Consider the following 25320-nt stretch of genomic DNA (forward strand, 5'->3'; position numbering starts at 1 on the left):
GACCTCGAGCCAAACGAATACGCGCATATGTACAGAACTATCGGCAACTGTTCTTTAGTGTTACGATATCAGCAATCGAGAAATTTCTTTAAAAATAGTCTAAGAATTCTTAATTCTTAGAAACTAACAGGATTCTTTAGACTTAAGAAATTTCTTAGATAGTCGCAATGCTGAATGTGCCGGGATGAGCAGTGATCCTGGCAATCCCAGCCGATTTTCAGCATGCTACCGTCACATGATTTTCTCTTCATCCGGTGCAATCGTTAATTGAGCCAGCAGAATCACATGAGACGGGTCAGCAGTTAAGATGGGCGGTAGTCCATCTTTCCTCGTCTTCTCCTCCATCGTTGACATATATTGAAATATCGATCCGTGAAGCAATATGTAGAGGGATTGCGGTCCGCTGCTACGTGTGAGAGAGGAAGGTGTGTCCCTCACGGTATTTTGATTGATGCGTAAACAGATCTTATACGTGGAGCAACGATAATTGGATATAATGATCTTACTCACAATGTTGCGTGTTCAGACCAAACTTATCCATTCCTTTCCCATGTCCGTGCGCGCTTTCTACCCCGTCTGATACCTGGAATCTCTACCGCTAACAGCAAGCCGCGGCAAGTTTAGGTGCGATCGCGGGGGTACCCGAATCGGTGGATCGTCGTTAATAGCGAAAGATGGCGCTGATCGTTAGATGAATGGCGATAAATATCCCGGAATTGACGCTCATAGCTCTCAGTCTGATCGAGTCTACGGTAACAATAACATCGCCGCGGATCATCTTAGGTATTCTCATTTTCCCCATCCTCTCAGTTGAGTCTCTGTTTCTTTCTGCTCCAATTACAAACAGCAGGTTCTCGTCAGTCAATCGAACTTCCGTAGGTTCACGCCTTCAGGCCTCTGAATCTCACGGCAGCTCTCTACATGCGAGACAAAACCATTGATCGTACACTTACACCTCATACACTCTTCACACGATTTTATTACTATATAATAAGGGGTTTTTATGCCTCATCGACTTTTCCCCTACGAGTTAATAAATTGCAATAATTTTCTTGGCTCAATCGAGTGTTTTGATTACTTTATTTCGTTCCATATCTCATCCTTTAATTCTCATTTTTTTACTATAGAATCACGGAAGCCTTTCATATTGGGAAGTTTTCCGACTCTACATTGCGGTATTGATATAAAAAAGGTACAGATCCTCTGCCGACTCCTTACTATGCTGGTACTCTCCGTGCTGACTATTTCTCCGGCGCTGCACATCGGTACTCGTTGATGGTCTTATACTGAGACGTCCTGGTGGCGATGGCTCTTGTACCGAATCCCCATATTGCATATAACAGGTCGACGTGGTCCGCTACTCCGGGCTTGTTATCACACCGCAGCTTTTCGATAAAGCATGTGCATCAGGCAAACACGCTGTGGCTTAATAGTTGACGGAATAGTTGGCGATATGGTTTGTTCAGCCCCAGGCTGATAAGAATCGTCGATGGGAGCCTTCGTTGTTGTTTGACGCACAGCCCTGTATGCCATCGGTGATGCATCTAAGCGGCAGTAGCGGTATTCGATGGATCGGTTCCTGGCCAAGAAGTCTAAATTGAAGGTCTTCGTTGTGCAACACGCACGACCCTGTACACAATTAAGTAGGAATCTATCTGGAGTTGGATTAGCGATATTCGGTCTTCTGTGGCTGATGATATGTTGCTGTTGACCTGGCCCGTGACCTCGGCGCCACCATATCCGGTACCCTCGTAGTGCGATACAAAAGTAGAAAATAGACAGGTATTAGCTTAATGAATAAATCTCTCTTAAAATTAGCAAGTCGTTTCTTTGGGGGTATTGGCCTCAGACGTGCCATTGTTGTGTTAACGCTATTCTGTAGATGAAGCAGTGCTTTGTTATAACTCATGTGACGGAGTACAAATATATATAGTATGTATGTATAATGACTTAACTGACAAACTAAATACTAAACTTCAGCATTTGATAAACTCGTCCATTCGTTTCATTTTTAATTTACGTCGTGATGAACGCATTACTCCTTACCGTCTACAGCTGAATTGGCTAAATGTGAGCAATCATCGAAGATATTTTCTTGGCATAATGACATACCGTATCCTCTTTATGAAATCACCTCTCTATCTAAAGCTTCTCCTTCCCAAACTCGACCGTGATCTGTGACGTTCTTTTCGACTTCCTTCTTCCTCCATTTTTCATATCTCTTTTCATAGAACAGCAACGTATCACTGCTCGTTTCGACTCACTGCAGCATATATACCAGCTAATATCACTTCCTCCCCTATTGTAAATACATTTAAATAACAACTTTGTGCACATTTTTTTGCAGTTAGAGCAGGGTTTGTTGAGTGCTCAGGCATAATAAATTCATTTATTAAATTCAGTATGAATTATTTCCGATTTTTTCTTGGTTCGGCTCAGGTCTGTGTATATTAACAATATATCATTGCAATATCCTTCTTATGATTTCCAGTCCTATGAGTCTCTCTCTCTCTCTCTCTCTCTCTCTCTCTCTCTCTCTCTCTCTCCTCTCTCTCTCTCTCTCTCTCTCTCTCTCTCTCTCTCTCTCTCTCTCTCTCTCTCTCTCTCTCTCTCTCTCTCTCTCTCTCTCTCTCTCTCTCTCTCTCTCTCTCCTCTCCTCTCTCTCTCTCTCTCTCTCTCTCTCTCTCTCTCTCTCCTCCTCTCTCTCTCTCTCTCTCTCTCTCTCTCTCTCTCCTCCTCTCTCTTTTTAACGATATTAGTGTAGTTTCTCGCTGTGGTCGAAGTGTAACGGCTGTCAGTTTGACGTAGATCAGCTGATTCTGGGGACAGATGATTCGTTGTTGACCGACGAATTCTATTGGCGCTTAACCTGTCGTGCTCGGAATATTGTGTTGTGCTGAGTATACCGAGGTTTCACACTACTCGTCGCTGCCTGACCGTAATGAGTTTGGCCCAAATCGCAGTTCCAACTGTAAAAAGTTTATAACCTCATCGGGATCTTGCAGCTCTTGTCTCAATAAAAGACAAATACCTGGTGCACTCTCCTCGCGTAACGTCTCAATGGCTGGTTCTAACAAGGGTGCGAAGGACAGTGGGGATAGCCCGTGTGCACAGCCTTCGTTATCGGATATCATGAAGGCTATTCAGGCTAATACAGCGACACTACGGGAATACAAGGAGAGCCAGAATCGCCAAACCGTGGAAATAATAAAATCTTTAGAAGCGTGTCACGAAGTTACTCAGGCTAATTCGGTCAGGATTACTGGCTGGAAGCTAGGCTGGTGGAGGTGGATGCGGGAGGTGAATCCACTCGGGATGCCTTGTCTAACTTAAAATCACAGGTCGACGCGTTACAGGTGGAAAATAATAAGCTTCAGCAAAAACTGGCCCTCAATGCAGTAGAAATCAGTGGAGTTCCGTCTAGGGATAACGAGGACTTGTGTAACATCCTCTCTTCTGTCGGCGATTCACTCGGACTTAACATCGAGGCTATGGATGTCAGTTCGATATACCGTCTTCCGTCCAATGATGCAGCTCGTCCATCCCCGATTACCGCCGTTTTCACTCGTCGTGACACAGCGGTACATTTAGTAGCTAGCGCCCGTAAGCGAAGGGGTAAACTCACAACACATGATTTACAATGGAAGGACAACGAGGTTCACGACATCTTCATCAGCGAAAGTCTGACGCCCTTATCACGTAAACTCTTCGCGGCGGCAAGGGCTGCCAAACGAGCGAAGGTGGTCAAGTATGCCTGGACGAAGAATGGCAATGTTTATACGAGGGAAAAAGATGGGGCTCCGCTTATACACATCTTGAAGATCGCCGACATCCCAACTAGACCCTCATAGCAACTACTCTTACTTACCTCTTGTTTTGCTTACTTGCTTGTTCACCTGCTCGCATTAGGATTTTGATTTTGTTTACTGCGTATACTTTTTGCTTTGTATTCAAACTGCTCATGCTATGGGTTAATCCTTTTACAAGGTAGCCTTTTAGCTACTGTTGATAATCACGTCATATGTATGGTCACTGTTTATTTTTGTGCCGGTCTATTTATCTATGATAAGTTGGGCTGTGACCCATCAGCTTGTTTTGATATTCTTGTTGTATATTATATTCGCAATGGCTGTGTGTAAGTATATTGATGCCTCCCACGTGAACGCCCAGTCGTTGGTATGTCATATAGATGAGTTTCGCGGCTATTTCTGCTCAAAACACTATCATCTAATTGCTGTATCGAGATCCTGGCTGAAACCACATATACCTGATCAAGCTGTTCACCTGTCAGGCTACAATATTCTTCGTTGCGACCGTACCGTCATCGGTGGCGGGGGTGTAGCGTTGTATGTTCATCGGTCACTTGAAGCAAAAGTTCTTGTAACCTCCACCTCTGCCTACTCCGCGAGGCCGGAGTTTTTGATCGCTGAAATTTCCAGCACTAGTATGTCTAAGATGGCCTTCTGCGTGGTATAACGTCCGCCTAAGATTGGCCACATGTCAAATTTTGAAGAGGCCTTCCTGCAGTATAATCAAGCCTATAATAGCATCACTGTCATGGGCGATTTTAATGCAGATCTGTGTTCCAATAATTTTGATACCAATAACCTAAAATCCTTTTTCTCCAGCGTGAGCATGAATATTATTCCGTACCGTCCAACGCACCACACGGCTACGAGTGGTACATGGCTTGATATCTGCGTGGTTAATGACCTCTCTAGGATCTCTGATTTTACACAGTCACCTGTCGCCTCTTTATCAAATCACGACTTGATTAGCGTTCGCCTCCTGTTTACTACGGGTAAGATCGAGCCACGTGTCATCAAATATAGGGACTTCAAGTCCTTTGATTCCCAGGCTTTCAAAACTGACTTGGAATCCTGCGACTGGTCGCAGGTATTTGCTGCTACGTCGATTGACTTAAAAGTTAATTCATTTAATACTATCGTAGCTAACACAGTAAATAAGAATGTCCCTGTCCGCACGGCTCGTTTGAGGCGTCCTCCAGCCCCTTGGCTGGATGACAATATTAAGATACTTATAAGATAGCGGAATTCTGTGTATAAAGCTTTCAGGAGAACTAAGTCAACGCTTATTAGAGATAAATACAGGGACTTGCGTGGTCGTGTTAAGTCGCTGATCCCGACCGCTAAAAGCAAATTTTTTATGGATAAGTTCAGAGGGATCAAGGATCAAAGGTTAATTTGGCGTGAACTCCGAAGTATTGGGATTGTTAAATCAAAAGATGCTAATTTACCGCAGAATATATCTATGGAAGATTTAAACAATTTCTTTGCAGAACCATTCGAGCGCGACATGCATGACAGTACCGTGGGTAAACTGGCTACCATGGTGCCACGTCTTATACCTTTTAGAGACGATAACTTTTATTTTAATGCAGTTACTCCAGAATGGCTCATGCGTAACCTGTTCCAATCTAAATCTAATACCATGGGCATCGACGCTATTCCACTTTCCTTTCTGAAATTGTGCATGCCTACGATACTCCTGCCTATCCTCGATATATTCAACTTCTCACTGTCAAACAATGTTCATCCTACGCTCTGGAAAAGCTCGCTCGTTCGACCTATTCCGAAAATTAAGATCCCTGGTAGTATGCAGGACTTCCGGCCTATATCTATTGGCTGCTCACTCTCCAAGTCACTTGAGCGAATTGTGTTCGACCAAGTTTCTCGGTATCTTGACCTTAACGACTATCGTGATCCGTACCAATCGGGTTTCCGGAAGGGGTATAGTGCGCAGTCTGCTCTCATCAGAGTCACAGACGATATAAGGCGTGCCATCGATGACAGAAAATGCACGGTGCTGGTTCTGTTTGATTTACGTAAGGCATTTGACATGGTAAATTATCCACTCCTGATCACCAAGCTTGCGGACCTTAAGGTATCTAGTTTGGCCTTGAACTGGTTTCTGTCCTACCTGTGCGGCAGAAAACAGGCTACTATAGGACAGGACAGCAAGCTTTCCTCGTGGAAGGATTTTTCCTGTGGTGTACCACAAGGCACTGTTTTAGGGCCTCTTCTTTTCTCTATTTTCATAAAGGACATGCCCTATCAGTTGAAACATTGTAAGCATATGATGTATGCGGATGACTTACAAATTTATTTACACTGTTATCCTCATGAACTCTCTCAGGCTATGGTGAGCGTAAACGAGGACGTCGCGATAATATATGAACGGGTGCAGAGGAATATGCTTCTACTCAATACCTCCAAAACAAAAGCTCTTATAATCAGTAGTGCTCGGTACCGTAGCTTAATTGGATCATCGGATGTCCCCCCTATACGAGTCGGTGACGCGGTTATCCCGTATGTCACCCAAGCTAGGAATCTGGGTGTTATAATTAATAATACCTTGACTTGGTCGGAACAGGTGCTGAGTGTTTCGAGGAGAGTGCATGGTACGTTATGGCAACTCAAAACTAATAAAGAACTCTTACCAACTCGTCTGCGCTCGTCGCTTGTAAGCTCGTTAATCCTACCTCATCCCGATTACTGTTCACTAGTTTACTGCGATATGACGGCTGGTTTGGAGCTTAAGTTGAAGCATGCCCTTAACTCCTGCGTAAGATTTATATTTGATGTGCATAAATATGAACATATCAGCCCATACTACTATATGCTCGGATGGCTCGATCTAGCTGATAGGCACAAGTACCTGTTGGGAATCTTTTTATACAATGTTCTGAGTCTTGGGACACCTAGTTATCTGTCTGACGAGTTAGTGTTTATGTCGGCAAAACGTCACCGAGACACTAGAGGTGACCCACTCGATTTATGTATCCCTGTCCACCGCACTGCAGTGTATCAGAAATCTTTCCTGATATCTGCCTGTGTCCTGTGGAACTCATTGCCTACCTGCATTCGTGAATCATCTTCCTTGTCTGTTTTTAAGCTGAAACTTGAAGAATACCTGGCCAGCCGTACTGCGCATTCGTAACTCTTACTGCCTATGTCTGACTTAACATATGATATATGATTGTCTTATGTAGTATCCGTAACGGGTAGCGTGAGCTAGCGAGGATATGAGAGAGTGTGTGTGTGTGGTCAAGAGACGAGTCAATTGTCGCCGAGCCGTGCTGGTGTCCGGCTCGAAGATTGTATGGACTAATAAAGGCGTTGGAAGAAATTATAATCGTGTGTTCCCTAAATACCCTACATCTTATTTTCCAAATGTCAATGTATTACGACTCATACATGTATGTTCCTTGTAGGATTTGCTCATTAGTTAACTAGGTTTGTAGTACCACCCTGATAGCATGTGTTCTTTAATAAGCATAGATTTAATTTAATTTAAATGTTCCTCACTCTGTTACATGTTTCTGTTTTTTACGTTCTATCGAGAGTTCAACATTGGGGGTACCTTGCCCCAGGACATTCTGAATAAACGCTTTTCTCTCTCTCTCTCTCTCTCTCTCTCTCTCTCTCTCTCTCTCTCTCTCTCTCTCTCTCTCTCTCTCTCTCTCTCTCTCTCTCTCTCTCTCTCTCTCTCTCCCCCTCCCTCTCTCTCCCCCCTCCTACTAAGAGGGGCCTCAATCACCCAGGAAGGTTTTCCGCAATTTCCTCCCTTGCCCCTTGTACGAATGCGAGTGTTTCTATTGAACATCTTAAGACAGCTGCAGCCGCATAATGATGGGCGCTAATCCATCTCTTTCCTTGTCCCACACAGGTCTACATAGACCTCTGGGGGCATACTCTAACAGGTATAATGGGAACTGACAGCAAAAAATAAAATAAAATAGACGAATATTCAAAGCATCCAACCCTTATTTTGAAACGTTTACCCGATCACATGATAAATGAAAAAGTTATCATCTTATCACACCCGGTAACGCCAACTGTCGGTAAGATTGGGGTTTCAATTTCGTCGGTGAAATGTTTACCATCTGAAAAAAAAAAAAAATTAAAAATTTGAAATGTTTGCTCATCCGACGATGAAAAAATCAAAATGGAAGTTCATCCGGCTAAGCAAAAAATCCCATTATCAAACTGTCTGACGATAAACAAATCAAAATGGCTGCTCATCTGACTAAGCAAATAATTCATTGTCAAACTGTCTGTCGGTAAAATCGGGCAAAAATACTGGTGGCGCTGTCTATGTCAACGTTTCAGCCGGTAAGAATATCGTGGGTCAGGCTTACCATCACTGTGGTTACATACCGACTGTCAGTAAGGAATCGGGATACGCTGCCGGTACGCCGCCATTTTTTTTATTCAGAACTCTCGTATCTCTACTACTTACCCATAAACATGGTGCGTGATTCATCAAAGTCAGTCTACCACTCGCAGCCATTGATGGTTCGTTAACGTTAACGATTTCGAGAACCTCTTCGATTCTCGAGGCACAATATTTCCCAACTGATCGATCGAACTTGCTCGTCATAAAAGTTATGCTCTTGGCTTGGTAGAATTGTTAACCGTTAATTCGATTCCCAACGTTGATGTTGGTCATAATAAAATTTACGTAGCTGATAAAGTGATCACCATACCTACCGGCAGCTACGAGATCGAAGACATAAAGAAGTATCTTCAGAACGTGCTAAGAAATACAGATGTCAGGCTCAGCATTAAACCCAACAATAATACATTACGCAGCGAAATCACACGCAACCACACGATAAAATTTGAGCCGAATGATTCCATAGGCCTTTTCATCATGTGATGCGCGCAAGCGCAGCCGCCATGCTGAATTGGCGGTAATAACAAAAGTTTCGTACTGTTTTGTCCAACAATGGCTGGGAATGAAATAATATCTCCTCATTCAAATGAATTATTGGAAAAAACTATTGATGGTGCTTCACTAGTTTACAGCTCTGTGGAAGCACACAGTTGTGAACAATTAAAAAGGTGGTTGAAATGCCATGGGCGATCACAGCAAGGAAAAAAAAGTGTCCTGATTGAGAGGTTAAGTATCAATACTTGTTTACACTGTTGTAAAAAATTAATGGAAATAAATAACAATAATAATTTTCGTTAATTAATGATATCAATCAACTATTAGTATTTGCAATAACATCTCAATTAACAAATAATGACTATTATAATTAATAAAATAAATAATTAAATATTTTGATGATCAACATGACATTTTGAAATGAGTTTACATTTTAAAGACAACATTACTTTTCAATTCTAAATAAATAAATTAATAAATAAAAAAAAGGTAATGTTGACAAAATGTATACAAAGATATTTAAATTTTGTAAATGTGTAATTTTTTTTTTATTTGTCAATATATCATTTGTTATAATTTTATTGCTTAAAGTTCTTTAATTTCTGCTAGATTTCAGTCATTAATTTTGAATCATGTACTGTAGTATTATATATGACAAAAATATTATGCAATAACAGTTAATATGTATGTATACTAAAAGAAATCCATTTTTCAGGGTGAAAAATGCATTAGACAATAACATACACGTTGATCCTAATGTCGACAAGGGGAAGTGGCTGGATATTCTACAGAAATGTGATCCGAATAAAAACGTACCACAAATTCAAACAACTAATTACCCTCAAATTTGGCAACCATTTCCCACACAAGATGTGCCCAAGAATTTTAACTATGGTTCCATATATCATTATTTAGTGACGTCATGTATTGATGAAGGTAGCAATGACAGTGATAATGAAAATTTTGATAGCAACAACTGTCCTAAAGATGATTTTAGTACTTCCAAGTCACTAAAACGAGGAAAATTGTACGTTGAGAGCGGCCACGTTTTTGATATTTTTAACGGTGTTACTGCGAATAAAATGTTCTGTATGAAGTGCAAAGTCCACGCATCTTATAAAATAAAAGAAATTCATAGCGTTTCTGTGATGATAGATCCTTTGAATGCTCGAGTTATTCACGGTACTTGTGATTGTAAAGCTTCAAGTATGGGTCGCTGCTCGCATGTTGCTGCGTTATTATATATCTTATTAAATTTTGTGGATGATACTGACGAAGATAGTTTACCTTGCACGAGCAAATTATGCACCTGGAATCAAGGTCGAAAAAAAAAAGAAGCACATAAGGCTGATGAAATGCAGTATAAAAATAAAATCGATACCAGAAAACGTAGATCATATGATCCTGGCAGAAGTTTATCCAAGCCGGTGGACAAGCAAAAAATTAATTGTTTATTGTGTGATTTACAATCTATAAATGCAAATCAGAAAGTTCCTTCAATGTGGCAACTGTTATTACAACCACAATATGATGATTACGACCTGGATAAACCAAGAAAAAGTCACTTAAAAACATTGGTTTATAGATTAACTACTAATGTGTATAATAATAACCATGGACCTATTGACATAACATCGGGAGTTCAAGGTGAAAATGATAAATGGTGGCAATTTCGCAAAATATTAATTACAGCTTCCAAAATTAAACTATTTAGTACAGAGAAAACAAAAGATCAAATCTTTAACCTAGTCAATTCTCATTTGTGGACTAATAAAAAAATCATGACTGCAGCTATTCACTATGGCCAAGTACATGAAGAAATTGCGCGTCAGAAGTATAAGAATTTCACTTCCAAAAAATTTTCTTATATAGTTGAAGATTCTGGCCTATGGGTCAATTCCAAGTTTCCAGGCATAGGAGCATCACCTGATGGCTTAGTAACGGATCCTTTGAAGAACACAAAAGGCGTGTTGGAAATTAAATGTCCAAAAATATTGGAAAAATTTAAGCCAGCTGATTTACATGTACTAACGCCACAGCAACGTAATTCATTCTGCTGTACTTCAGTCAATAATACTACGATGAAGTTAAGACGAACTCACCAGTATTATTATCAAGTACAAACTCAAATGGCGATCACAGAAAGATCGTGGTGTGATTTCGTGATTTGGACTCCACAGGGTTATCACGTAGAAAAAATCTTTTACGATAAAAACTTCATTGAGCCCATACTTGAACATGTTAGTGCTTTTCATCAAAATATTTTGGCTCCTGAATATTTTGAAATGAGGATCCCACGGCGATTAATACCCTTTGACTTATCTACATGAATTACATCTTATGCCAAAGCATTTTAAAGAAGATACATATACATATATTGTTTTTATTATTTATTATCTCTTATTACATAGAAAAAAAGTGCATAATTGTTACAAAATATATTAAATAAGTAAAGTATATTTTTGCAATAATATGGTTATATAATAATTACAAAGTTCTTTATAAAAATAGATTATCTATTTAGTGCACGAACGAAATAGATTAATATTGTTATTAAACGAATTAAAAAGTTTATAAAATATGAATTAATAAGTTCATAAAATTATTTCTATTTACAATTTTTTTTTCCTTTACTTTTTACGATATAATGGTCCTACTCTTGTTCATCGAAAACTAAAGGTGTTTGAAAATTAACTAAACATGCACAGACAAATATAATTTGTGACATTAAAGTACGCATATTTAACGGCAAAACTGTTTGAAGAAGTCGGAATTTTTTTATACGCCCAATAACATGCTCAACATATATGCGTTGTTTTGCAATTTTTTTTGTTAACATCTCCTCTTGTGGAGTTAAACGATCGCGTCCATTCAAAAATGGAGGAATATTCAAATGTGCTTGCTTTGCTTCAACTATATCGTGAACGGTGAAACCTCGATCTGCAAGTACCACATCTCCAGGTTGCAACAAGTCTGCAATTTTGGATCGCTTAAATATTTCAGGATCTGATATTGAACCCTCGAATACATCAGATACAAAACTAATGCAACCATTTGGAGTGCAGCCAATCAATACTTTAAAAGTCGTATGAGCTTTATAACTTGAATATAAATTACCTTGGTGTTCAAAATTCGTTGGCGATTGACAAAAAAACTCGGCACAATCAACAATAACTCGAATGTTTTTTATAGACCTAAATATTTTTGGTAATGTTTCAGCTATCGTTTTTCTAGATGGAAACATAAATGGCTTTAATTGAGTAGTAAATTCATTATGCAAAAAATAAATCCAAGTTGTACATATTTTTGAGACAAACCCTGTAGAAACATCGAACTTGTAAGCTAAATCTTCTATTAAATATCCCATGCGTAATCTTAATAACACCAGAATTAACTGTTGCATTGATGTCAACTTGTATTTATTACTATTTTCACAAGATTTATTTTTTGTCTCTCGATTACCCCAATATTCTAAGTTGTCACAAGCTGGACTCAAAAATCTATGCAAAGCTAGAATTTGCTCAAAATTCAGACTTGTATAAAATATACATTTTTTTTCATCAATGCGTATAGCATTTACAAACTTTTCCACAGCTGAATTTTTTTGCAACTTCACCTGAACACTTTTATTACGCATCTTTATACTGTCGGTTTGAATTTCTATCGTTGTAAATTTGTTAGTTCCCTCACAGTTAGTTTCTTCCTCCAGTATTCTCATCTCTGCTGATTGATCTGGTAAAATTTGTTGAATAAAACAAGCAGTATCATCAGGAACATTGAAAATCTCTTCATGGGCCGTAGATTTCTACAATAAAAGAAAAAAGTTTTTTTATTTAAATCTATACGATTTTATTATTATAATATTTATACTCAACCTGTGCAACCGTCGAAATGTTGTTTATTTTCGTTTTTTCTGATTCATTCTCTCCTTCCATAGCAGCTCTTTTATATTTTTCAAATAGACTGGTTCTAACTTTGACTACCTATGAATTATTTTGAGGTTATAACTCCGAAAATCATATTGTTGTATAAATAATCATGCATTACCTTATCGATTGATTTATCAATTTGTTGAAATTCTTGGTAGCTTAAAGGATCAGGATTCTTCTCAGTTGGACCACTTTCTCCATGAAAATGTAGTGAACAAATATAAGTATCCTTAGTCACATCATCGATTGATCTAAAACCTCTGTCACTTCGGCCACATTTTTTTACCCACAATTCACATTTTGCACATTTTGCACATGCTTTAATATGTAATTTGCTTGAGGATTTGATAATTTTTTTGCGATACTCTAGACAAGGCTTTGGAAAATTTATAAAATAATATGTATTGCCTTTGAATGAATTATACCGTGTGTCACTTTTACATACTCCATAACAACACCGTTTTGTTGTTCCTTTTCGTACAGATAACATGATTACAATCAGTTGCAAAAATTTATTTCTCAATAGTGACACTTATTACTTTAATTTTTTTTCCTGTTTGTATATTAATATACCTTAATTAATATTTATTTGCTTTTATTTTCTAGACGCGGGCACTTTAACATGCTTGTTTACAAAAAACAGTACGAAAAACATGGCTGATCTTGACGCATGCGCACAAAAAAAAATTTTGATGAAAAGGCCTATTGCTCAACTTTTGGGATTTACACCACGTGTATTGGAGGTTGATAAAACTCACGAATCAGACGTGCCTGTAACTATACTCAAGGTCAACGCGTTGCGAGTCGAGTGTAGCATTGCAACGGGCGCCTACGTCAATGTACACAAAGTACACACTATTCACGAGTTTTTCCAGACTGTCCAACCAGGATATAAGATCATGGAAGTAACGTCGCACGTCATTTACCTTCCGATCACCGTCAGGACCATAGATCACGTTCAGCTCCGGTTAGTGGATCAAGACGGAGGCCTGGGTAGTTTTCGTGGAGAAGTTATTACTGTGAAACTACATATCAAATCGCAATAAACGATGGGAATTGTATATAACAGACTGTCAAAGAGTAGGTATATCAGTAAGTCGGCATGCCCCGATCAAGTCAGTCATCGATTGATTCTCGAACCGTTAACACCTCGAAACGTCGATTCCTGATAGCTCTGGGTCTGAAACTAACCACTTTTGGAAGAGGAATTTCCGACGACTGAAAATCCGATTTTGCTTTTTTATCATCTGCTACGTACCATGGAGGAAGAAATCTCAAACATTCAAACACCAGTCGTCTTTGACGAATCCGTTGTGCATTACGAGATTCACGCTCACAAACCTTACGCCTCGTCAACTTTCAACAACAGCGATAAAATTCGAATCATCGTTCAGCATCAGGATTTATGCATATTACCCAGCAAAAGTTCGGTACATATCCCCATGGACGACTCGTCAAACCTGATGGTACAGCTACTGTGAACACACAGCTCGTAACCAACGCGATCTGTCATATGTTGAAGAAATTTGCTACGAAATTAATTCAGTTGAGATTGATAGAAGCAAGAACGTTGACTTGACAAGTTTCATGAAGGGTCACGCTTCCCTGCACCCTGGTCAGACTTGGCTGACGGAGAAGAGAAGAAAAAATTAACCGATGCCGAGGGTAATTTTGACGTACTGATACCGCTCAGCATGATATTGGGTTTCGCTGAAGACTACCGCAAGATCGTTGTCAACGCTGAACATGAGTTGATTTTGACGAGATCAAGAATTGACGTCAACGCTATCATGCAGACTCAAGAGGAGGAATTCAAAATCACGATCAATGCAGTGGAATGGCTAATACCGTATTTGAAACTCGCGGATCAGAAAAAAGTTGACCTATTAAATTTCGTTCAGAAAGATGCACCTATTTCGATGAGCTTCCGCAGTTAGGAATTGTACGAAAATCCCTTACTTCCCACAACATCGAAACACGTTTGGACTGTGAAAACTTCCACTCAGCTTGAAAAACCTCGTTACGTCATTTTGGGTTTCCAAACAAGTAGAAAGAACAAGACCGGCAAGAACGCTGGTCATTTCGATCATTGCAATATCACGGACGTCAAGCTATTTTTGAACTCTCAATCTTATCCGTACGGTAACCTGAACCTCAACATGAGTCGTAATCTGTACGCGCTCCTGTACGAGATGTACGCAAACTTCCAAGCTACCTACTACGACAAGAACCCCGAGCCGTTACTGACAAAGAGTGAATTCCTTCGAGACGTCCCCTTATTCGTTATCGACTGTTCGAAACAAAACGAATCTTTGAAGTACAGACCTGTCGACATCCGTCTTGAATTTGAAGCTAAAGCCAACTTTCCCGCTGAAACATCGGCGTACTGCTTGATTTTTCACGATCGTATTGTCGAATACAACCCGCTCAGTGGTGGAGTGAAAAAGTTGGTATAAAAGCTGACCCGTTTCCACCATCTCGCACAGTTCAAAGATGGAGCTTATCTTTGACATACAAAGCTTTCGTAGACCTTTCAACAATACCTTTACATTGAAAGAATTGGCTATAATTTCAATCTACTTGGAAGCATCTCCATCAATGTTTTTCTTCAAGCCACCTTACGAATGGGATTTACTGGACGTCACATACAAAAACCAAAATTCTTGGTTAGAACGCGATTTTCACGGTTTACCTTGGAGCTGTGGAACCATACCTTTTGAGGAAGTTGAGTGGACCATTGAAGACAGGCTGTGCAAAGCTGAAACCGTGTACGTAAAAGGAGAAGAAAAACGAGATTGGTTGCTTAAAATTGTCCCGAAAGTTCAAATCATCGATATGTTGGACTTTGACTGCCCGTCGCTTCAAACCTTGCAAAAAACTTCAACTGTGTCTCTAAGATGCGACATTCATACAATACCCAACGCAATCTGTGTAGCACAAAACGTTTTGATACTTCAAAATTGACTACAAAATCATCATACTGTTCGGATGGCGAGGGTGTACGATTTGTGTTACTGCGCAGAAGCATCTACAAGAACGGTCCCGCATTCCTGGCGAATATACCATCCTGGTTATAATACTGTTGAATAGAATTATTGTACTATTGTTGTAAAGTAATTGTCAACTGTATCCTAAAAATTGTACTGAATAAAACTGTTTCTTAAAGAATATTCATGCAATAATTTTACACCTTCATCTTCACCTTAGCTCTTAAGAGAGAATTTTTTTCAATGTAAAGCTTATGTATGATTCAACCTTGCTCTCCATCCTTGACCGAGCTGTACTCAAACCGAGTTATGTTTTTTATTCCTAGAGCAATAGTAACCCAACACCGCAGATCCTTGGCTCTGAATGTATACTACCGCAGCTATCGGTCGACCTTTCACTCTGGTCTTGTCTGAACCCGTCCAAAATTAATCGTAGAGTTCACATTACAGTTACAAGACGAAAACGCAGCTCGAAACCCTCCATCGTTGCTTAGTGCTGTTCGAAGTAGCATTCTCTTAGATTTTCAGACTTAATTCTAGATACAATTACAAGGTACAAAACGTACGTAGGATTAAAGGTACACAAGATGGTTAGACGATAAATGAAAAAATATTCATAATTTCATTCTTTTTTGTTTTTGTTTGTTGAACGTAAGACTTCCACAGGACACTGAATATTTGAATGTGATACTCAGATTATACGTATACGAATTCAAGTTGACCGTACGGTCCGCCAAGATAGCGTAGATGCAACCGTCTCTCGTTACTGGCTGTCGTCACCTTCTGGAACAAATCTTCATTTTCGTGGAGGGCCTTGGTCAGTCGGTTCGGTAGAAAAATCGTAAAAGAGTCCTTCAAGTCCAGAACGATTTTATCACCAAATTTCGTTTTAACCCGACGAACGCCACTGACTCGGTATTCGAAGTATACTTCGAGGTCCGAAAGCTTTTTCAAGGGCAGAAGTGTCTCCAGGCGAGCGACTTCGTTCAATTCTGAAAAGTCCATAATCGTTACTGTTGAGTTGTATGTGCTCAAAATCTCTTGTGAGTTGAATGAGGTCAGATCTGATTTTCAGCAGATGTTTTACTTCTCCAATATTCTTGATGAGCAGTTCTAGTCGTTTCTTCAATTCACGTGGTTGTTCCAAAGCACTTCTCTTTTGCAAGAAGAAGAACAGCTTCAGACTGACGATGAAGTTTTCACTTTTGACTTATATAACATTCCCCCACCATATAATTTGAAATTTGGTGGAGGGTAAGGAATGTCACGTGGTTGATATCAAACACGTATGTTTGTGTATGCGCGCGCACCTTTCAGCATTCTTAGAGCGATAGTAATACAACACCGCAGATTCATGGATCTGAATGTACCGCGGTTATCGGTCGACCTTGGATATCAAACCGACATCCGAGTAAGTGAAAAACAATTCTCAGAACCATCAATTTTGGAATGTCGCGTGGTTGATAACGTACAAAAGGAATGTGAGGTGGTTGATGTTACACATCAGCGATATCCGGGTGGATAAAAAACAATTCTCGGAACTATTAATTTTGGGATGTCACGTGGTTGATAACGTGGGAAAGGAATGCGGGATGGTAAAAAAGTTCTCGCCCCCGCTGCACCCTCTACCGTTGGCAGACGAGCACTACAGACTTTGACCTTCGGTCGGTCGGATTGTCGGTAAAACAGCATGATTTTGACCCTCCACCGATAAGAATTGTCGGTAAGGCAGTGCGATTTTTCACCGTCGACCGATACAACTGTCGGTAAGGTTGCACGTTTTTGACCTCGAGTCGGTACGGCAGAGCACGTTTTATCTGACGAGAGTGGGGGTAACCTTCAAGGGTTTGCGTCTGGGGTGCGCGGAGCGGCTTGGTCGGTAAAGAAGGTGTTTGTACTCAGAACTCTCATAGCTATACTACTCCGAAAACTTTGAATAGTTTACTTCCTACTATAAATAGTTATGGTTCATTGCATTGGCATGTATCTCTTAACAGACGATCATCGACTTCTAGTGCGTATTTTAATATCATTGTTATTTTGGTCGAAAAATAATAAGTTCCGCATCATGGATGTATAATCCATGTTTGAAATTAGGTTTTATATGTACGCGTAGTCGACGGGTTATGAACCCGAAATAGGCACTAGTAACATTAAGGCTGGGTATGGATGCGGTCATTGAAGCCGCTCGTCATGACCACAACCATCGACCCCATAACAACTGATTGGTCAATTTCATGAACTTTTTCTAAAAACTGGACAAACTCAACGTTTCAGACTAGAAGAGTGTGTCAAATTTCAGAAATCGATATTTTGATAATTCATTTCTTATGATAGTGCCTCAGTCCGACTCAGCCACCAATTGACAGCAAAACAGTTTTAAAGTTCGAGTAAAAATCATGAACTTGACTAATGCAGAAATAGCTGTGCGCATAATTTTCGAATGAGTAACATAAAATGCAAATGCATTCCAGGTATCAACATAAATAGTTTTCATGTTGTTCAAATTATAGGTGTGCTTGTGACGATAGCTCACTACGAATCTGGCTTGGACATGAACTTGGACAAGGTTATGCTTATCAACGATGAGATGGATAACATTGCAGTTATAAAGGAAATAATCGAAAGTAATGACCAAGAAGATGCTTTTTATATTCTGGATGTCGGCGACATCGTTGAGAAACACAGAACTTGGCGTTCGAAAATTCCAAGGGTAGAGCCGTACTTTGGTGAGTACAACAAAGCTTGAAAACCGTGTTGCAGTATGCACATTGTTTGCATATTCGCATGGATTCCACCAGAGTAAGATAGGTATATAATTATTAATCGGTTGCGTTACAGCGTTAACGATAAAGTATTTTAACATTCCTTATTACTTCTTGGGGGGTAGGTATCCACTGCAAGTGTCCGATCAGATAGAATATAATTAGTTAAAGAGTACAAACAATAAGTGTGTGTGTATATGTGTGTACACTGTAACGTGGCTTTTTTGATGCCCGTTAGAAGTAGCTCTCGGAACCCTGAGTGAAGCATAAAATTAAGGTTTGCCAAGGTTGAGTAGCGAAGTATTTGCAAAAGAACGCCAGAAATGGAGTCACGTGTCCAAAATTCCGAGAGGGGACACTGTACCGAAGCGCGAATAAGACATTTCAGGCTTTTTGTTTCTTTTTATTTTTCGAGATTCAACGGCATCAATTAGGAAATCAGCAACGAATTGGAGAAAATTGTCGAATGGCGGAATAGCGACGATTTCAAAGGAAGGATTTCAAGGCTGCAGAGGGGGAGCCAACGAAGATCCGTGCATCGCGGGAATCCAAGGCGGACGCAATTCTCGCTGGCGGCCGACGCGCCGCAGCCTCCCCCGCTCATCCCGCCAACAGTTGACCAACGAATTTGCGAAGGACCGACTAGCGACGAGGGAGCCACGAAGTAAGAGGGAAGGAGACCGAACTCCGATCCCAAAAGTGGGATCAATTTTCCAGCAATAAGTGAGCAGTTCGCTGCGAAGAATAACCAAGATGACGAGTCACGCATGCGCAGTACGATTTAGCTGCGTCTTTGTATCTCTCGCATAAAGTGTAAGTGAGACAGTTTTGTTGTTGTGACAGCAAGTTCACGAGGTTATGGTGCATAATAATTTCTTGGCATAATGGTAGAATTAGAAATATCGCTTTATTATTTGCAAAAAAGAAACGTGAATACGCTGTGAAGTCAGAAATCATAGGTGAGTATTTTACGAACGTTGTTTATGGAACTTTAAGCCGTGAATAGTGGAGCATTTGAATCATTCTGGACGTTCTTATAGATATGGAGCAAGTACGTAACGAATTTAATTACACGTATTTTAGGAAAAAGCTATGTGCAAGTATTTTACCAGCACCAAGTTGGGGTTTTACATGAGGAGATCACACATTTTTTGGTCTACAAAAGATGGAAAAGGATTGTGGGATCAGGAAAAGGATTGCTGTTTTACCAGATATGCACGTTGAAATAGACATAAACAATAAAATTTGGCCGCTCTCAGAATGTATTATCCTTGTTAATATGGATCAGTTTATTGTTCTTCTGAACAACGTAGATAAAATGCCTTTGCCAGATCATTAGGATATTGAACAACCATTCTTTACAATCATGCTTTAAATGTGAACAATTTATCAATCATGTTCAATACGAAAATTGTAAATGGTAAATAGGAGAATCAGGATGTATACAAGTTTTACACAATTTAATACTCAAAATGTATCAGCTAAAGTAGGAAATGAGAGAATCAGGATATATAAAAGTTTTACATAATAGAAATTATCAGCGACAGTGACGAGAATTAGGAGATAAGGTTAGGATGTAGGATATAAGGATTTACAAATTAGATATATACATAAAAACGATATTTCTTGCTTGTTGTTGGCAATTTCAATTTATTGTACAATCTGGTAATAAACATAAATAGAAGTATAATTTTGTTTTACCATCACTCTATGATCACGTTACGTACCGACGAAGCTTTAAACAACGTTTGATTGTTATTTTTGTCTTTATATTTGGTTTTGCACTGCAGTACACGTCACGCTGACATCTTACCGTAAAAACTAACCTCACTGTCATAACAAAACTGTCTCACTCGCATTTTATGCGAGAGAGACAAGGACGCAGCTGAGTCATACTGCGCATGCGTGACTCGTCATCTCGGCTATTCTTCGCAGCGAACTGTTCACTTATCGCTGGAAAATTGATCCCACTTTTGGGATGCGGCCTCGGCAGAGTTCGGTCTCCTTCCCTCTTGCTTCGTGGAGGGAGCACCACCCCGCTCGCCCCCAGGACATCATGGAGCTGCGCGGAGGACGAAATTGCGATCTAGCGTTAAGTTCTGCAATGCGATGCTACGAAAGGTGCGCGTCGAGTTGCGCAATCTACGAAATCGACAACGGATCGATTATTGCGTATTCTTGTGGGTATGACGTCACGTAGGGGATAACATACCGAGATCCGTGTTGCGGCCGGTCGTCGATTTCGGAAATTACTCTAGTTCTGGCGATCGTACGAGATAGTCACTTTTTGTAGTTTTGCGAAACAATGGAGCCGCCTAAAAATCACGAGGGTGTTGGAGAATTTGTTGCGTAGAAGGGTAAGCGCTGCTTATATCCTCGCGACTGAATTTCGGGAGTAATCTAGTAACGGCTTGCCGAATAACGGATAGCCATTTTGGATTTGCATTGGCGAAAAGTACTCGAAATTCGTTTGCCGATTTTTTTGCTTGGTGACCGTAGCCTGAGTTGCGCGTTATAGAGATGAATAAATTTTGAGAAGCCGAAAATTTTGAGTAGAGTTACGGTTTTGAGTTAAATCTTTTTCGGTTTTAAATTTAAGTACAGCCCGAATTCCGCTATACAGGGTCGAGTTGGGATATCGGGTTTTTCAGTGTCACCTCTCGAGTAGGTCGCGAATTGCCGAAATTTGTTTAGTTGAGTTTCGCACAAGGTTGAACTCCGTAGATGTGGTTTGGTTGAGCTAAGTAGAGAATAATGTTCATCTTAATTTAAGTTGTCAAGTTTACATTTAAGGCAGCTCGAGGTAGCGTCGAAACTCCGAGTCGGGTGATATTGAGAACGCCATCTGTTCGATAGTTCGGTGGCGCACCGTCCATAAATTAGTTATAGTTTCGGTTTCGAGCATTGAGTGCTGTAGTGTTAAAGGTCCTAGGTTTCGAATTAAGAGTTGCGTGTTACAGGTTCATAAATAGTGAGTTCGATTTTAGTTAGGGAGCTAGAAGCTCAGTAGATTAAGAAATAGCGTAGGTTACGAATAATTTTCTGTTGTGTGATTTTGGATCGTGAAGAGCGAATTTGGAATTACTTTTTTTTTTGTTTTTGTATTGCTACTATTGTAAAATATATTATTTTATATTATTTTTGGTAAATAGCGTGTTGTTGTCGAGTGTCTCTCTCGCTCCAAAAATTACCCCTCTCTTCTCTGCGGTACTGAGCTACCGAGCATAGTCCCGAGGTTTAGCGAAGACAAAGATCTCGAGGCGTGTTAACCACGCCAGGTGCCCAATAGAATCTCGCGATATCGGTAATAAGATCATTTTTTCAGCTCACATCGTGGGCGGTGAAATTATTGTGCGCGCTGTAAGTTCTCGGTCATTTCTCCAGGTGGCCGAAGTGCAGTAAAAATCAGCCTCACAATATATATACATCAAGTAAAGCATTCACGAAAAAGCACGAGTTTACAAACGAGTTATCAGAGTTTTTCTTCAAAATTTGTTATATGTACAAAACCGCTAATAATAAGATGGAAAGATAGATGAGTATATGATTGAATTACCGAAAAAAAGCTAAACTTGACAACTTGAATTAAGATAAACCTTATTTTCTACTTAACTCAACTAAACGACATCCACAGAGTTCAACCTTATGTGAAATTCGACGAAACAAATTCTCAACCGCCAACATAATTCAGACTCAACTGAAACTCAATAACACGAACTTCTCATCTCAACCGCTACTCAACTAGACTCAATGAAAACGCAACCTCAATCATACGCAATATCAATTTAACGTAACTCAATTAACGTAATCTTTACTTAACGTGAATTCGGCAAAACATTTTAACTAAACGTGGATTCAACTAAACGCAAACGCAACTAAACGTCACCTCAACTAAACACTATCGCAACGCATCCGAACTCAAATTTTCTCGAAGTCCCCAAAAACGTTATTTGCTAATTCGAACACGCCATTTCGGCAATTCACGACCTATCCGAGAGGTGACACCGAAAAACGCGATAACGCGGCTCAACCCGGTACAGCGGAATTCGGACTATACGTAATTTCAAAAACGAGAAAGATGCAACTCAAAACCGTCACTCTACTCAACATTCTCAACTACTCAGAATTTATTCTATTCCAACACGCGCAACTCAGGCTACGGTCACCAAGCAAAAGAATCGGCAAAAGAATTTTGAGTACTTTTCGACAACGCAAATCCAAAATGGTTATCCGTTATTTGGCAAGCCTTTACGAAACTATTCTTGAAATTAATTCACAAGGATATAAGCAGCGCTTACCGTTCTGTATCCATGCAACAAATTCTCCAACCCCCTTGTGATCCTCAGGCGGCTCCATTGCTTCGCGAAACTCCAAAACGTGACTATCTAGCACGATCGCCAGAACTAGAGTGATCTTTCAAATTGACGACCTGCCGCAACACGGATCTCGATATGCTATGCCCTACGTGACGTCATACTCACAAGAATACGCAATAATCGATCCGTAATCGATTTCGTAGATTGCACAACTCGACGCGCACCTTTCGTAGCATCACGGCGCAGTAGTGAACGCTAGATCGCAAATTCGTCCTCCGCGCAGCTCCATGATGTCCCGGGGGTGAGCGGGGTGGTGCTCTCTCGTCGTCAGTCAGCTCGCTGCAAATTCATCGGTCGACTGTTGGCAGGGCGAAGGGGGAAGGCTGCGGTGCGCCGGTCGCTGCAGGAATCGCGTCCGCCTTGGATTCCCGCAATACAGGGATCTTCGTTGGCTCCCCCTCCGCAGCCTCTCGACATCCCACCGTCATAATCATCCTATTATATATATATATATATATACATAATCATCGCTATTCCGTCATCGCGAAATTTCCTCGAATTCGTTGCTGATTTTCTACTTGATGCCGTTGAAACTCGAAAAACAAAAAGCCTGAAATATCTTATTCGCTACAGTGTCCCCTCTCGTAATTTCAGATGCGTGACTCCAGTTCAGGCACCTATTTACAAATACTTCGCTACTGAATCTCGGAAACCCCTTAAGTTTGGTCCCGCCCAGGGTTCAGGGGTTTCATCAAAAATGCCACGTTACAGTATGTACCGTTATGCCTTTACTGATTCAATCCTTCACCCTACATATTGTGACGGGGATTTTTCTTGCCCCTCGGTCACTCGGAGAAGATGACCGAGAACTTTCCGCGTGCACAATCAATCGGCGTCCGCGAGGTATCCTGGACCTAAAACGAGATCGCGAAATTTGTTGGGCGCCTGGCGTGATCAACACGCCTCGAAATCGGTAATGCGATATACCGCGACCAGATACTCGGCAGCTCAGTACCGCGGAGAGGGGAGGGGTAATTTAGCCAAGTTAATATAAAATTCCAATAATATATTTCTAGCCAGCGATAATACAAAAATAAAATTAATAATGCTGTACAAGTCGCTTCTCGCGATTCCAATTACAAAGCCAGAGAAATAATAATCCGTAAGTCGCTATGCGTGATTCAAAATTAAATGCTTAGGTTTAACAAAAAAAGAAAGACCAAAAAAAAAGTAATAGATCTAGAAGACCTCTACTGCCTACGTGCGCTAGTCGCTGCGTTAATAACAAACGCTATCTTCAAAACAAAAAAAAATAGAATTTTTCTCGGCGCGCCAGGCGCGACCGTCTTCTACTAACGTCGGCGCTAATCGCCACTTAACAATACACAATTATTCAATACTCAAACAACAAAAGAACGTAACTCGACGCGCGAATCACATCTCGAGCCGGTATTTTTAATAGCGCCGGTCACCACTGGGATCGCCTGGCTGTTATTTTAAACGCATCCGAACTCGACTTTCTCCGCGACGTCTCAACGCCTATCGCGAGTGGGAACGCTTCCCCTTTTGACGATTCGCGACCTACACGCGAAGCTACAATTTATCGCACTTGGTTTGACGTGACCCGGGGTAACAGAATTTGGTTAATCTCAAATTACAGTTGTCTTGCCGCGACTGAAACCCGTGAAGCTACTCGACCAGGTCGGTCACTTAAAATTGGCTCTACGTTGTTTCGCGCAACTCAGGCTACGGTCACCAAGCAGATTTATCGGCTAAAGAATTTCGAGTACTTTCGCTAACGCAAACCCTCTATGACTACCCGTTCCTCGGCAAGCCTTTAATTGATGTCTCTCGAAATTCTCTCGAAAGAATATTAGCAGCGCTTACCGCTCCACATCCAGAAGACGAATGCCCCGACTCCCTCGTGATTCACACTAGCCATCCTCCCTGGCAACTACCAATGTCTTTCGGACAAAACTCGAAACACGAATCTACTTCGCTACGGACTTCAACCTGGGTTGGTCGCCAGAACTCGAGTGATCTCTCATGGTCGATCGGCCGCAACGCCGGTCTCGTCCTTCGTAACGTCATTACCCTAAGAACGCGCAACAATCGATCTGTCATCGATTTTGGAGATTGCGCAACCTGACGCGCACCTATCGTCGCTACGCGGCGCAGAACTTAACGCTAGATCGTGATGTCGTCTTCCGCGCAGCTCTACGGGGTCCTAGGGTTGGGCGGGGTGGTGCTCCCTCGTCGCTAGCTGGTCTCTCGCGGTTGCCTCGGTTGGGTGTAGGTGGGGTGAGCGGGGAGGCTGCGGCGCGCCGGCCGCCAGCGGGAATCGCTTCCGCCTTGGATTCCCGCGCTGCAGGGATCTCCGTTGTCTCCCCCTCTGCAGCCTCGATATCCTTCCCGCGAGATCTCCGCGGTTTCGCCTTGCCTCGAAATACCTTCGGCGTCGGAGTTGGTCGCTGGCGTGTGGCCGGTGTACTCGAAAAAAAAATAAAAACACAAGCCTGCAATATCTCAATCGTAATTCGCTATTTCGTCCCTGTCGAAACCCGGATGCGTGACTCCAGTTCTGGCGCTCTCTATTATTATCTCGCGACTCGATCTCCGAAACCCTTAT

General features: G+C 40.9%; 3 protein-coding genes across 6 annotated transcripts in view; 2 read left to right on the top strand and 1 right to left on the bottom strand.

Moving 5' to 3' along the window:
- The window catches only part of LOC107227011 (ornithine decarboxylase), a 91624-nt gene that overhangs the window by 13412 nt on the left and 52892 nt on the right, over positions 1–25320 (top strand). Inside the window, exon 2 of the mRNA XM_046732374.1 lies at positions 18124–18339. Coding sequence (XP_046588330.1) covers positions 18165–18339 — 175 coding nt within the window. The 5' untranslated portion in view covers positions 18124–18164. The remainder of the gene's footprint in view (positions 1–18123; positions 18340–25320) is intronic.
- On the top strand, positions 8674–11073 carry LOC124293083. 2 transcript variants are annotated; one of them, XM_046732370.1, is made up of 3 exons: positions 8674–8924; positions 9410–9721; positions 10567–11073. In XM_046732370.1, exons 1-3 carry the CDS (start codon positions 8752–8754, stop codon positions 10568–10570), a joined length of 489 nt encoding a protein of 162 aa, XP_046588326.1. In that variant the 5' UTR covers positions 8674–8751; the 3' UTR covers positions 10571–11073. The 2 variants fall into 2 exon arrangements, with proteins under 2 accessions (XP_046588326.1, XP_046588325.1); XM_046732369.1 differs by having other exon boundaries at positions 9410–11073.
- LOC124293084 lies at positions 11121–13381 on the bottom strand. Of its 3 annotated transcripts, XM_046732373.1 has the most exons (4): positions 12742–13381; positions 12570–12677; positions 11812–12499; positions 11123–11667 (listed from the first exon to the last, which is right to left on the bottom strand). In XM_046732373.1, the coding sequence occupies exons 1-4, from the start codon at positions 13111–13113 to the stop codon at positions 11348–11350; spliced, it is 1488 nt and encodes a 495-aa protein (XP_046588329.1). In that variant the 5' UTR covers positions 13114–13381; the 3' UTR covers positions 11123–11347. The 3 variants fall into 3 exon arrangements, with proteins under 3 accessions (XP_046588327.1, XP_046588328.1, XP_046588329.1); XM_046732371.1 differs by having other exon boundaries at positions 11121–12499; positions 12742–13379; XM_046732372.1 differs by lacking the exon at positions 12570–12677 and having other exon boundaries at positions 11121–12499; positions 12742–13379.

The sequence above is a fragment of the Neodiprion lecontei genome, chromosome 2 (assembly GCF_021901455.1).
Source record: "Neodiprion lecontei isolate iyNeoLeco1 chromosome 2, iyNeoLeco1.1, whole genome shotgun sequence".
Classification (NCBI taxonomy): domain Eukaryota; kingdom Metazoa; phylum Arthropoda; class Insecta; order Hymenoptera; family Diprionidae; genus Neodiprion; species Neodiprion lecontei.